At 45.8% G+C, this 14276-nt stretch overlaps 1 protein-coding gene across 5 annotated transcripts in view; it reads right to left on the reverse strand.

Annotated features, from left to right (window-relative positions):
- Positions 1 to 14276, reverse strand: part of TRIP4 (thyroid hormone receptor interactor 4) — a 34309-nt gene that overhangs the window by 14038 nt on the left and 5995 nt on the right. For all 5 annotated transcript variants that reach the window (XM_010571543.1, XM_010571544.1, XM_010571545.1 and 2 more), the window contains 7 exons: positions 13769 to 13847; positions 11829 to 11958; positions 11299 to 11514; positions 10641 to 10767; positions 9710 to 9897; positions 8470 to 8594; positions 7563 to 7654 (listed from right to left, as the gene is read on the reverse strand). In XM_010571543.1, the coding sequence (XP_010569845.1) occupies positions 7563 to 7654; positions 8470 to 8594; positions 9710 to 9897; positions 10641 to 10767; positions 11299 to 11514; positions 11829 to 11958; positions 13769 to 13847 (957 nt within the window). The remainder of the gene's footprint in view (positions 1 to 7562; positions 7655 to 8469; positions 8595 to 9709; positions 9898 to 10640; positions 10768 to 11298; positions 11515 to 11828; positions 11959 to 13768; positions 13848 to 14276) is intronic.

Consider the following 14276-nt stretch of genomic DNA (forward strand, 5'->3'; position numbering starts at 1 on the left):
CGGACGAGGTGTGACGCTGGCGGCTGCTTCCAGCTATTGATTCAATCCCACCAACATGACGGGATTTCTCACGGCACAACGTGTGGCAGAACCAGGATACGCATCTGAGCGACCGGTATGTTCAGGGTTATGAAATAGATGACACGCCAATGAAAGCTTAAGCAAGCATAGTCCTTGGGCACTCGTACATTTACTGCAGTGGTTATATCCTGTAGCTGCCAGCTCCCCTGTCATTTGGGGTCACCATCTAAAGGGTGGTCACAGCTCAACCTGGTGGAACTACAACCGGATGGCAAGGGTGTGGGGCACCTGAGCAGCAGCCAGGCTCGAGGTCAATTTTATCTAACCCTTGGTTTCAGGATTAAATGAAAACCAAACACCAAGAAGGCGGCAAGTATCAGTGACCACATCTGAAAGAAGAAAAAAAAATAATCCCAGATCACTGACTAGTTTGCTGAAATGGTAGCAGAGGCTAAGTCCACAGTCATCATTAATTAAGTCATATGCTTCAGCCTTGGCTTCATTTTTTCCCTAGGGTCTAGGAAACCAGAGGAGAGGGCAAGCTAGCCTCTATCATTCGATTTCTTTGGCATGTTAATGCATTCCTAAATTAATCATCATCAAGTGACAATCTCTCCTTCATCTTAACAGACTGAGCAGTGGCCTCAGTAAACCTGCTGGCTTATGCAAGGCAGCTGGAGCCTTAGAAGAGTCTCTGATGAAAACCAAAGCACTTCACATAAGGAAAAACTCCCCCATCTCTTACCGTCTATAATCCAAACCAGCTGCATGCCTGCTCTGCTTTGCGCCTAGAACCATGAACCAGGGGGGCTTTATGCAGTGAGAAACCCAATAAAGAGATGCATCACCCATAGATCCCTGCAAGCCAGACTAATGCCTAATACCACTTGATCTGGCATCAGGCTGCACGCGAAAGACAAATTCAGCTTAGGAGAATTCAGGGACCTGTAAAGTTCAAAGGCCTTTCACCGGTTGCAATCATTAACAGCCACCTAGATTGCTGCAGAAGGAAGTATATCTGATCTAACCTTCAAAACCCTCCTAAAAATCATTTATTGGTAGAGGTGCAATAACTAAGCCTCAGGAACAAGAAGGCAAATATTCCGTTGGTGGGGGTGAGCGGAGGTGCCAGGACAGCCACAGCACCACACAAACAAGCATTTGTCTTGCTCAGGGCCTACATAAGGAAACCTTTACTTCAGGGAGAAGGTCCTCATAAAAAGTTTCTACGTATTTATACTGTTCTTCGAAGTACACATCAATGTATATGTTTGTGTTTCTCCCCCTCATGAACTTCTTTCTTAGGAAAATATTACCAGCAGGCTATTGTTCCTTTATTTGGAGATAATCTAAACAGGCACCTTCTGGAATCTAAATATAGAAAATTTCTACCCTTCTTCTTTACTCCTGTTTGAGAATTTTAAGCAAGTCCTGTATGCTTGGCACCCGAGTCTCTTTTTTTTTTTTGGTGTTATTTTCACGAGGGAGGGAAGAGGAGGACAAGAGATTAAATGCAAATTTCCTGAGAGGGAAAGATGAAGCCTATTTAAATGATAGTAGCAATCTCGTGGCACAAAAATAGCTTAGACGTGTTCCCTTGTGCAGATTTAGGACACTAAGTGATCACCTAGAAATGAAAAATAAACACTTTACTCCCGTCAAACATAATTACCCAGTATTTCAGCCCGAGATAATAGCTACATCTAGATATCGGCATGTGTGCGCGCTTGCATTCAAAGTAAGTCCAAACACACCTATCAACTACTAAAATAGCAGCAGCGGAAACATTCTTTTTCCAGTTAAAGTAATAGTCTCTCAGATCAAAGTCATTAGCAAAATGAACATGGACTTCAGAACACATTAAAATGGCATAAATGTAAATAGTTCCCTGCTTGCTTTAGACTCTTGCCAAGCCCTGCCTGCACCATCCCATGTTTCCCCACCGAGTGCTGCTGAAGTCACCGACACCCCATGCAGGAAAAGAAAGGCAGCTCCTTGCTCTGCTCAAGGTGTCAGTGACGTCAGCCCCGGAGCAAGGAAAAGTTGTCGTCAACGCTCAGATCTCGACAGGAGGAAAAAAAGTTTCCAGGTTACCTTTAGCATTGAAAAGCATAACAAAGGGATCATTCTGGTCTCAACCAAGGCTTTTTGGGTGGCTGCCACAAAGAGAAGGAAACGAGCCCAGAACGCGCTCCAAGGAGGTGCAAGATGTGCAAAGCTCAACTGGAAATACTGAGATTCAAGAGCCACGCAGAGGGATCTCCTGGCACCAGCCAACCACCCACCCTCAGCAGTGGGGCTGAATTCAGAAAGCAGCTTTTGCTTCAGTCCCCTGCAAACAAAGCAAGTGACACTCGATACCTGGGGTGGACCTTCCTACCTGACAATAACTTCTGCTCCTAGAGCAGCTTCAATCCAGAGATCACAGCTTTGAGCAGTAAAATTAGGTGTAAATAACCTCTGATGGGGAAGCACTGCTTTGCTCTCCATGTGGGAAAGAGACCCAGAGGAACGGATTTAACTAGTTCACGCAATAAGTAGCACAACTGGGATTAGGGCAATGTCATCTGACGTGACGCTGATTTTAATCACAAGGACATCTCTTCTCTGCTCTTCCTCTGCTCCCTGCCAGCTACTGCATACAAGATCCTGTTCTGTCATCGCTTCTCTCACAGCCCTGAAGATCCACAAACCACTTCAACGTCAATCTGTCTTCAAATACTATACGTAGGGCAGAGCTGCAAGACTGACCCCTCTGAAGGGGTTACGCAAGGCCAGACTTGCACGTCCGCTAATAATGCGGATAAATAACCAGTCCTTAATAATACTGCAAGCTCTCAGGGCAGGGACTTGCTCGGAGTCTGCTGGTGCAGCATCCAGCAAAACGGGGCATAGCTGCTTGATTTTGTTTTTTGAGCACAAGTGTAAAAAAAAAAAATATTAAATGAGGATAATGATAGAAAAATACCAGCAGGGTGCCACTAACATCTTCATTAGCAACCTGAGAGAGGATGCAAACAGCAAGGAAATTAAATCTGCAGACAGGACTAAATAGGGAGTGGGTGACATCATCAAAAGGACTGAGAAATAATAGACAAGTCACAGGAGGGACAGACCAGGAAGAGTCTCCCTTGCCTATGGGAACGAATGGTCACAAGAGTCAAAACAAACTTCTGTGGCTACTGAAAAAGGCAAGACCACCATCAAAAGACAATGAGCAAGACAGGGAACGATTTCATCTTTGGGTGGTAGGTATAATCTGCAAACGTGGCTTGCCCTGCACTTGTGAAATGATTTCTTCCGGAAAATGCAGAAGCTTCAAATATGAGTTGGTGAAGAGGAGAGGTGTGAGTCAAAGCACAGTGCCTGAAGAGAGCTCCGTGGTGGCTTAATCTCCGAGACGTCTCTGCTGCTGCATCACATTAACCTTACTTGCTAATATACTGCAGATCTTTAGAAAATATTCAATGTTTTTTGCACGCCATAAGTGGCAAAACCACATCTTCCTTTCCCTCTCTCCCCTGAAGCGAGGACGAGTCTTTGTACACCAAGAAATGGCTGGATTACACTGCTGACAAGTGGCTTTGGTGCTGGTTGCTGGATGAACCTGGGCTGAATCATCAACATGAGTAGCAGAGATTTCCCACTACCAGTGAGATCCAATTCAGATTTCTGAGCTGGCGCTGCGCACTTTTTCGTCTTGCTAGCATTCGCAATTAAATGAATCTCAGCTTCCTTCAGATGCACTTGCTGCACATGATACTCCACAAAGACATACATTTCCTCATAAACCAACTTCAGAAAGATCCTCAGATCTCTGAATTCTATCTCACAAGCTAGGGAAATGAACACTGCATAAAGTGATCCCGGGAAAAAAAACAGACAAAACCACTGCAAAAAGGCAACAAATTAGGAATTATAAATAGTTTGCAATATGGGAGCAGCAAAAAGCCAGTGAAATATAAACCAGGAAGTGCCATGGCATTGAGAAGAGAGGTAAGTCTCTCACCAACAGGTCTGATAACAGTGCTCCTGGAATACACTACTCTTCCTCCTCTGCGGCCAAGTGGTGCCAGCAAACTGGGAGGAATTTATAGAGAACATAGCTAATTGTGAGGCTCCTCTACGGGAAGATTAAAAGCTAGTTACCTACAGCGCAATTTCCAGATTGTAAGAAGCTGTCACAGCCATTTTACCACTGCCTGAAGAACATATCCACAAAGAAAGAGGAATCAGTAGAGAGAGAAAAGTACTTGTGAGAGACCAGGACAAATTTTTCCACCACTGTTACAGACAGCAGAAGAAGGATGAGAATCTCCATTTAAGACCAAACTGCACATTAGTGGGTGCTACAGAAGAAAAACTACACTGACCCCAATGTCCTTTCCTCTTCTCTCTCTCAAGGCTTGCTCCCATACAAGGCCAAATACTCCTGCAGATTTCACTGTATTCCAGTCCCAAAGCTCCCTCTGCTGCTCGTACTCCAATCTCTCCCCTTTCTGCCTGCTAAGAAGAGACACAACCTCATCAGAAATACTCTCTTCATCTCTAGTTTCAGGCATCACTCTGCTACAAAACCTCACAGGGTCTGGGAAAGCCAGAAAGGCACTTCACGAGAAGCAGCCCCCAGCTGCTGATGCCTCTCCAACTCTTCATGGCAAGAAGATGCCTATCAGCCTGGTGTGTCCTCCTCCTCCATCCCAAGGAATCAGTTTATTCTGTCTCTGAACATGGTCTTGGTTCACTATCAAGCCCTACATGATCTGAATTGGGCGATTCCCATCAGACCAAACCTGACTTGTACGAGGGGCAGTGGAGTGAACAGGCATGAAAGAGTATCAGGAACAGCTGTGCTGTGCTTGGTGCTAAGCGCAGGCTTTGTAAGTTAATAAAACATACCCTGAGGAAAGCTGCTGCTTCAGATTTTGGGCATGGAGTCAGTCACAGGATCAGAGACTCAGACCTCAGGAGGTCTCTAGTTCAACCTCCCAATCAAAGTGGAGTCAACATTGAATTCAGGCGAGGTTGCTCATGGCTTTGTCCTGTCGGGTCTTGAAAATCTTCACAGATGGAAACTACACAACCCCTCTGGGCAATGCCTGCTCCAGTGCTTGGCTGTCCTCCTGGGGAATTTTTTTTCTTAAGTCACATTGAACCCTCCCCTTTCAATTTATGACCCTTGTCTCTCATCCTCCTGCCATGTACATCAGCAAAGAGCCTGGCTCTGTCTCTCTATAATCTCCTTGCAGGAAGCAGAAGGTCTCTCTTCTTCCCCTGCCTCTCTTCACAGGGCACGCACTCCAGCCCCCAACCATCTTCGTGGCCTCCACTGGACTCACTCCAGTTTATCAACACCTTTTTTGTGACCGCAGCATTCCAGATGTGATTTAACCAATGCTGAGCAAAGAGGAATAATCGCTTCTACTGGCCATATTGGGCCATCATGCCGCCAGCCCTCCTTGATGCCAAGTTCAGCTCACTGGCTGCTAAGATCCCCATGGCCTCTTCAACAGAGCTGCTCCCCAGCACCAATGCAGGGAGTTAGTCCACCCCAGGGGCAGGGTTTGGTGTTTGGCCTTCAGGAATATCATGCCAGCCCTTTCCTCCAGCCTGTTGAGGTTCCTCTGAATGGCAGCCCTGCTGCTAAGCATATCCACTGCTCCCCCCAAAAGCAGCATTCATTGTGGGGCACTCCATCACCCACCCTGGTCATTGCTAAATGTACAAAACAGAAGAAGTTTGAGGAAAAAGCCCTGAGGAATACCACCTCCAAGGAGATTACAAGGCAACCACCACTGCACTTTGAAGCCCCATGACCCAGCCAGTTGTCAACTCTAGAAGTCCACCTACCCAGACTCGAATGACTCATCTTGGATACATGCATGCTGTAGGAGACCAGGCTAAAAGCCTTGCTAAATACAAAGAGATAGTCACTGCTCTAACTATTGGATCATAGAAGGTAATCAGGTCAGTCAAGCATAATTTTAACCCTAAGTAAATCCACGCTGGCTATTCCCAATCTCCTTCTCCTCCATGTGCCCAAAACTGGCTTCCAAGAGGAATCACTCTGTGAATTTCCCAGAGACCAAAGTGAAGCTGACTGGCCTGAAGTGTCCAGGATCATCCTTCCTTCCCTTTTTAAAGATGGAGGTAAGTCACCTTTCTACAGTTATCAGGGTCCTCTCTTGATCTCCATAACCTTTCCATGGTAAGAGTGGCCTTACAAAGACACCTGCCAACACTCTCAGTACATTTGGATGCACACTGTCAGCACCCATGGACTTGTATGGGTTGAGATTTCTCAGAGGACTCCTGATTCAATCTCCCTTCACTACAGGTAGTCCCCCGCCTCCTTGAACTCTGCCTCTAGGCACGAGATGTCTGAGAGATCTTGCTGGTGAAGCCTGAGGTGAAGAAGGCCTCAGTACCTCAAACTTATCTGTGTCCCTGGTCATCAAATCACCTGCCTCATTCAGAAAAAGGCCACTTAAATGTCCCTTGACTTCCTTGGGAGTTTTGATCCACTGTAATCTCCAGCTGTCCCTCCTTTCCCATATCTAGGGGTTCTGGATGTCCTCTCTGCAGGGTCTCCGTGAAGACCCTGCTGCTCTCCTGTCCATCCTCCCTGGTGGGAGGGTGCTTACCTCCTCCCACAGCTCCTTCTCCTGGTGACCCAGTGCCCCAGCCAGAGCACAACGCTCACCAGCGAGGCCAGTGTGACCTCTGGCTCCAGGAAGAAGCACCAGGCAGGTCCAGCAGCTACAGACCTAGATGCTTGTGCTTGGGCCAAGCTACCCTCTCTTATACCACGGTAGTTGATCCCGTTGGCACTCCAAAAGCAGCCAGACAGGTACTTGACCTTTCCTAATCCAGAGTCCTCCCTGAGATGGGAAGATCAGCATAGTTATACCCAGAGGTAGCAAAAAATTGCTGCCTGGCTGGGCAAAACTTGGAGCAATTCTTTCTACAACAACCCCATGAAATTTCTTTAAGAGAAACAATCAGTACTTTAGAAGCCACATCCAGGAAAGATGTAAGCTCCCAAGTTTGCCAAATGAGGATGAAAACCAGAAATACAATATTAATGCATTGCAGGTTCCTGTTTTCCACAGTCCAGCACAGCTGCTGCATCCTGGTGCACATCCATCCGTGCAGCAAGGGAAGCAACAACTGTCATGAGCCCTTGCAGCATCATCTCTCAAGCTAGTGTCGGTTTAATTAAACAGGCATAAGTCCTTATTGAAAAGAGTTTCAGAGTATGTGAGAAACTAGTTTCAACCAAACTACCCCACTGGCAGCGAGGCCAATGATGGATTTAGTTTGTATTAGTCTACCGCTCCCTTCCACCATTGTTGAAATGCACTTTCTTGGTACGTTCTCTTTCTAGCCATAAAAGACTGCGTAGTAGTTGTGTCTTCTCTCAACACAGTCTAAAATCTCCATTCAATGTCTTCTCTAGAGCATCTCATGGAGGCGAGTTACACTACTGTGAAAGTCTGTTGGCTAATGCAAGCTTGCAAAGGTTTATTTGCTGTACTCACCTGCTCATTAAATTGCTCTAGCGATAAGCAATCAGTCATGTCCACACAGCCTAGGAGGCACCCTGACGGATAATCGCTTGGAAATTCCACATCTGCATGAAAAGAAATATCTCTTCAGAGGACCACATCCCCACAAACATAGCTGGGGTCTTCTAACCCCCAGGTGCCCTTCCCTCACCTCCACACACTTCTAGTTTTTGAGGCACAAGAAAACATACAGCAATTTTAGCACCCTGTCATTCTTTTTCCAGCTCAGGATCTTCACCATGACAGGACTGAGGTTGGGAAATTTAATTATACATACACCTTTCCCTGCTTAGCTTCTGACAGAAGAACATATAGTGTAGGAAGAGCTCCTTGCCCTGATGAGGTGGGAGACAATGCTGCTGTATGACATTTAAGCTGGGTGACGTGCAGAAACACCACACAAACAGGTGCAGTGCAGCCACCAGCATCCTCCTACCTACATGAGAGAATAACATCTCCCTGAGAACCTGCAGCTTTTCAGTCCTGATTTCTGCAAGGTCAGAATACATGAAAAGCCTTTAACATCATTGTAAACAGACTGAAGCACAAGCCACTTCACAGGCACACAAGCACACACTTGATAGCTTGTTGCTTGAGCCAAGAATAAAATGAAGTCCTTTACTGTCAAAAGCTATCACAGAAGTCAGATGCAATTTGACGGTGTTTGCGCTTGGAGTACGTGACCAGCTAAAGGATGGAGTTAAAGTCTGCCACCATGCCCATTCTGCTGACGAAATGCAGAAAGGATGAAGAGAATTTCAAGAACAGAAGGTTAAAAAGTGAAGCAGTAATAACTGCTCAGCAGACAGGGCTTTCTGACACTGCTCATTACGTGGCTCAATGTACCAAATAATACAAAGATCCAAGGAGAGAAGTTCACCTTTCCGGAGCAGCATTCTGTAGGTGGTCTCCAGTTCAGAGATTTCCTGAGGGGAAGGTCGCTTAGCAGTAGCTGCAATCCATAACCGCCCTCTATGAGATGTGTACCAGGTCCTGCCCTCCACCCTAGAGAACAAAGGAGAATTTAGGACTTAAATTTCAGCAGAAATCACCCACACGGACAGATTTTTCAATTGAACGTTTCACTACGCAATTCCTGCTGCTAAGCTTTGCCCTGACTATTTAAACTCAAGCAATGTGTCAGCACTACAGAGAAAAGCTGAGATGGGCAAGAAATAATGCCACAAGCGGAGCATGTCCTCATGGCTTTAAAGCAACAACAAAAAAGGACACCAATCCCTTGCAAATACAGCAGTATGCCAGACACGTGTGTAGGACAATCTGCTCATACAATTCCCTTACAAGCTCAAAAAGTTACACACAGTAAGCACGCAATCTAGGGAGTAATAACAGACCATGCACTGTAAGAAGCGGTCGTTAGCTGCAGCTCTTGGGGATCCCAGAATGGGCACTAGGCATCAATGCCACAGCTGTATCGGAGCAGCTGACAGCATCCCAGACCACCTGGACGCAGAAGCTGGGCATGTTAAGATTTACAGCATCTTTAGCTTGGGAAGTGAAAAAGCTTTGCCCTCTAAAATGAAAAATTCTATGAAGAAAAGGGAAAAAAAGGCTAAAGAAGATTCTTTGTTCTATATTAATGGTAGGAAAGGTGAAATAACCTGGCAGGGATGCTGGGCTGAAGGAGCTTCTCTTTGTAACCTGATTCCTAGCCCAGAGAGGGAAGGTAGTAGCAAGTCGGCGGGGGGTGGTTGGGTTTTTTTTAAACAAAACCTGGTGCCACTGTTGGCCTTTTTATGAGGGACAAAAAGACCAGAAGAACTTATTTCACATTTTCAGCTTATTTGCCTTTCAAATTCCAGAAAGGTACACCCCCAACTATAATGCAGAAATCTCAGACTCTCTCTAAATTTACCCACTGTGAAGGAATTTGTAACTTCCAGGTTAGCTACTCTCATGAAAAACAGATTCACAGGCTTCTCAAACCATCAGTACACTGGATGAGGAAGCACGGCTTCCAAACCTGGAGCTATCACTAGGTATCAGTCACTGTACAAAGCAAGCGAGTCCACAGAGGTCCTCTGAGGAACACAACTTCCCATCTCACCAACGAAGCAAGAGCTGACCAGGATACATCACAGTTCAGGCCACCCCTTTACCTTTTGATTCCTCTTATGAGCAAGGAAGCCCAAGGCTGATGCATGCTGAGGCACCAACCGTCATCTGAGATCTCCTGCAACTCTCGATCCTGAATCCGCAACCTGTTCCGCTCTGAGCCAGACTCATTTCCAGCGCCCATCAAATGGATGGCTTTCCTGTGTGGGAGCAAACCAGTTTGGTCCACCCACTTCAGAGTGTTCAAAAGAAACAAGAAAAAGGTTAGCACCTCTCTAGGAACAATGTATATCAAGTGCAAATCCTATTTGAAGTTTTTCTTCATTTAAGGACAGAGGTATTACTCTTATCGTGATCACTCTTCCTTCCCCTGCGAGCTCACTGTGCTTACATGCCATACTTTGACAGTAGAAAAAACAAGGTCATGCTCCACTCTGTGTGGCTTTTCCTTTCTATGCATCACAGCTAAACTACAGATTTAAAGAATAAATCTACCTGCTGGTGTTTCAGAACATTCACAGGAAGATACAATTTTCAAAGCATGTTCACAGCTGTCAACACTCAAAACTGGGAATCATCCAATCTCCAAACGCTTAGCATACAGCAAGAACACCATGATTAAAGGAGAATTAGAGGGTAGAGATTATGCCCTTTGGAAATTGGAAATCTGGCAGAAAAGGCTTCATAAATAGAGCAGAGAAAGTGACACAACATTAGGGTGACTCTCAGCAATTCTTCCACATTCCTGAAAAGGAGGCAGGAGGCTAAAACTCAGACAAACCAAATCTACCAAAGCAGGGAACAGAGCAGGTCATTGGCAAACCTTCTCTGTCCCCAACTCAGATGGCTAATGAGGATCTCTCAGACACAGGGGACGAAAGAGGTACTACAAACATGTGAGAATTCACAATTCTTAAGCTTAACTCTCCCAAAGCTAGTCATTACTCTAGAATAAATCATTCAACCCATACTGACCAAAGGAGCAGGCTGAAGAAGACGGGGATTCACTAAAACACCAGAATTCAGAGTCATCTTTGCTTCTGGGCTCCCGGCTGGCTTGCTCAGCGTGCCACAATTAATGGCTTCGATGGTTTCATCCAGTCTGCAAGCACAAACAAAAGGCATGAAAATTCCCTGCTTCCCCCTGGCAATGTCTCCCTTCTCCCCTTCTGACCCAAAGCGGTTTTTTACCACCTCCCCTAACTAAATGATTTCATCTTGGTGTGATTTTTAATTTGAACAGTCGCTCTTCTCTACTGCAGAAACTCAGCTTGGTTTGAATTTGAGATGATTGGTTGTGTTGAGATAGGCTTTCTGCAACATCTCTTTCCAGGGCAGTTTATCTTTAACAGACATGCCAGCTACTGAAACCCCGTGCAAGCATCGCACAGCTGGGCTTAGGAGAGGGTCCCAGCAGAGCTGTGCTAGAAGAGATGATATGCTGCAAGCCAAAAAGACCGTCAAGGAAGAAAATAACACAAAACTGTGTCCTAGTGTCAGAGGTGCCCTACAAGGGATCAGCTTGCTCAGCTTTCCTTACACTTGCTCTTCCAGATTCAGCCAGACCACTATCCGTGACGATTTTCACCTCCCTGCTCTCAGGCGTGCCTTTGCGCTGCCAGTTCTCACTCACCTGCTGTGGTATTCAGCCATGCTGTCGTCTTCCTCCAGGATCTGCCTGCCAGCAAAGTCAATGGTGATTTTTTTGGTAAGCCGAGAGGCGTGACGCAGCTCCCGCAGTTCCTGCTCTCTCTTCTGGAGGGCTTCCCTTTCCTGCTTGGAGAGCCACTGGTTGGAGTCCGTGGCAAAGTAATCTGATTCATCGTCAATGACCTGGGTTCGACGCACGCTGGCGAGAAACAACCACAATGGCAGAAGATGAGCACAGTGGGACAGTGACATGCTCTGACCACCCCAAACCTGCCTTCCAACCGACTCCATTCTGTTCTCTCTGGAGAGCTGGACTGTCAGGGGAACAAAGCAAGGACATCCAAATGGGACCTACTCAAGGGCTTCACTCTTGTTCCACCAAACACCAATGTTAAGGTGACTGTAGCTACAGCCCAGGTTTTAGAAGGAACTCTCTAACATTTCTGTTAACGGCAGCTTAGCCTGCCAGATAATTGATGCTATTTCACAATAGTCTCACAGCTAGTATCTTACCTTGTCCTGTCAAATTCCAACAACTTGTCTTTGTGTTTCACAGCCATCTCCAGGCCTGCTTTGAGTCTAGCTTCTTGTCGAGGAAGTAAGTCTTTGCTTATGGCATCCAAATTCCCTGAACTTTCAGCACCTGAGATAGAAAATAAATCACAGCTCAATAGTAAGTTATTTAAAGCCCAGTCTTGGTGGGCCTGGCTGCAGAAATGCCCCCTAAAACAAATGTCACTCAAGGAGCTAAAAGAAGAACTTTGCACCAAGATCAGCACCTTTCCAAACCAGGTTCAAGCCCCAATTTTCCCTGTAGCCCCTTTCACAGACTCCTTCCTCCAAAGAGGAGCAAGCATTTAAATACTACAGTGACAACATGTAGGTAGTGTTTAGAGAGAAGGTCTTGGTCTTTTGATTCTCCTTCACCCTTCACTAACAATTTGGGCAGCCTAAATTCCATCCGTCGCCAACCACAGTCCCCTCCTAAAGGCCAAATTCTCTCCTAAGTGTTGTCACCTCCACAAAGAGACTCTTGGTCACAACAGATCACTGACAATTGCCAGTTAAGCACAGAGCAAGCCTTCTGTCTGCCGCTGTACGAGCCTCTCGCAAATGAAATCCTCCCCCAACACACCTCAGCAGGTTTTTCAGACCAGCTGTTGTTGGAAATGGAGAAATCTATTCCCAGCAAGGAACTCAAGTTCTTTCTTACCAGTTCTGGCAAAGGGCCAAAACCCAAACAAACAAAAGGGAACAAAAAAACCCCAGCTTCCATCAAAGCCACAATGGAACAAACCAATGTATTTCACACAAGACATCACGCAGGCTAACGCCTTTATTTCAGGGAAACAAAAAAGCCTGTATTTCCCTGTCATTGCTGATCCACATTTTTTCACCCCCAAGACAAATAGCTAACCGCATTTCAGCTTTCACCTACACAGATAATGCACAAAACAAGACCTGGCAGGGGCAGAAGGGAAGACCGATAAAATGGGTAAGAAAAGGGGATCCTGAAGTACATCAGGATCTCTACAGGAAGATTATAAACAGACTGACTCTGTGATCAGCTGTTACTGTCAGGGACTTACAGCACCTCCTGCCATCTCAGCAGCTCTAAAAAGAAGGTGACACCGAGACCCAGAGTAAATATTTCCCCAGTTCTTCAGCAAAGTGTGTTTTTCAACCAAGAACACTGTGACCTTGGCTATATTTCAGCTAAACTCAGACAAAGATCCCCATAATGCACAGGTCTTCGCTGGGAGACTGGGTATTATTTCCTCTTGCTTTCCTTGGCTCTGTTCCTATTTTTAGCTCACAAGATAAGTGTTAGACAAGAAGAGTCATTAGAAAATATTAACCACCACCTCTCTAGACCCAGCAAATCAGATAGCAGCACTTCATCTTCCACAGCACACATTCCACATGAGACTTACCCTAATTTTCAAGGACTGCTACAATGATCCAGTTCATGTGATTGATTCAGGAATGCCTAACGAGCAGCCTTGGGGCCTCTGGGTAAGGACATTATACACTGCCATTTGACACTTGCAGTTATCACCTCTGTTGAAGTCCAGAAATGCTGCCGAGTGCTTGCAGAGAGGATAAAAGGAGCCGACTTCCCAGCCATCCTTTTAATGCCCACCACAGACACCATGCAGCAACGAGGACAAGTGGCTCAGTAAAGTCTGAAGCAAATAAAGTTCACAAACTGTCCTGGCAATTTACATCCCAGAGAAACACTCAGGTGTCAGCTCCCAAGAATTACCTTTAGACATTGCCAGCAATTCTTTATAATATCAACAAACGGATCTAGACAATTTAGACAGCAGGACATACACACTCTCATTCCACACAGCATTAAGGCAAGTGTAGCACAGTGAGGTAGAGGAGGGCTCCTGCTGTTGCACAACTGATTGGATTCATTATATTACAGGTATGTAATTGCTACTGACCTGCCATGAGCTTCTTCAGCAACTTCTGGCTCTTGTTTGAGTCCCGTTGAAGAATGTCCTGCTCTTCTTTAGTGCACACCTAAGGAAAAAAAAAAAAAGAAAGTGAAGACTTAGGAAGGACATCACATGCTTGACCAGCTTCAGAGCCTTGGACAACAGCTCAGGGTAAGCTGTTTAAAGTGGCCAAGATAGTCCACACCTCCTTCTCTTCGGCGTTATTTACACGGGGAGAATCCTGAAAGCTTGCTCTTCACTAAAAGCAATCCATGAGAAATGTACAGCTTGGTCTTTCTTGGTTCTCTGGGTGGGCACACTGCTAGGTGATCTCAAAGGATGAGAAATGCACCCTGAACCTCCCCAGGCAGATGAACAATGCTTAACACAGAGGTCCTCTCTCTTGGTTGGCCACTTGGAGTTAAACAGATCCTTAAAAATAGCAACCAATCTGATTTAAAACATTTTCTTCATCCAACCAATATTTTCCTCTCTCCTGAAGTTCACTTTACTT

This window comes from Haliaeetus leucocephalus, unplaced genomic scaffold, assembly GCF_000737465.1.
Source record: "Haliaeetus leucocephalus isolate CR32 unplaced genomic scaffold, Haliaeetus_leucocephalus-4.0 Scaffold339, whole genome shotgun sequence".
Taxonomy (NCBI): Eukaryota; Metazoa; Chordata; class Aves; order Accipitriformes; family Accipitridae; genus Haliaeetus; species Haliaeetus leucocephalus.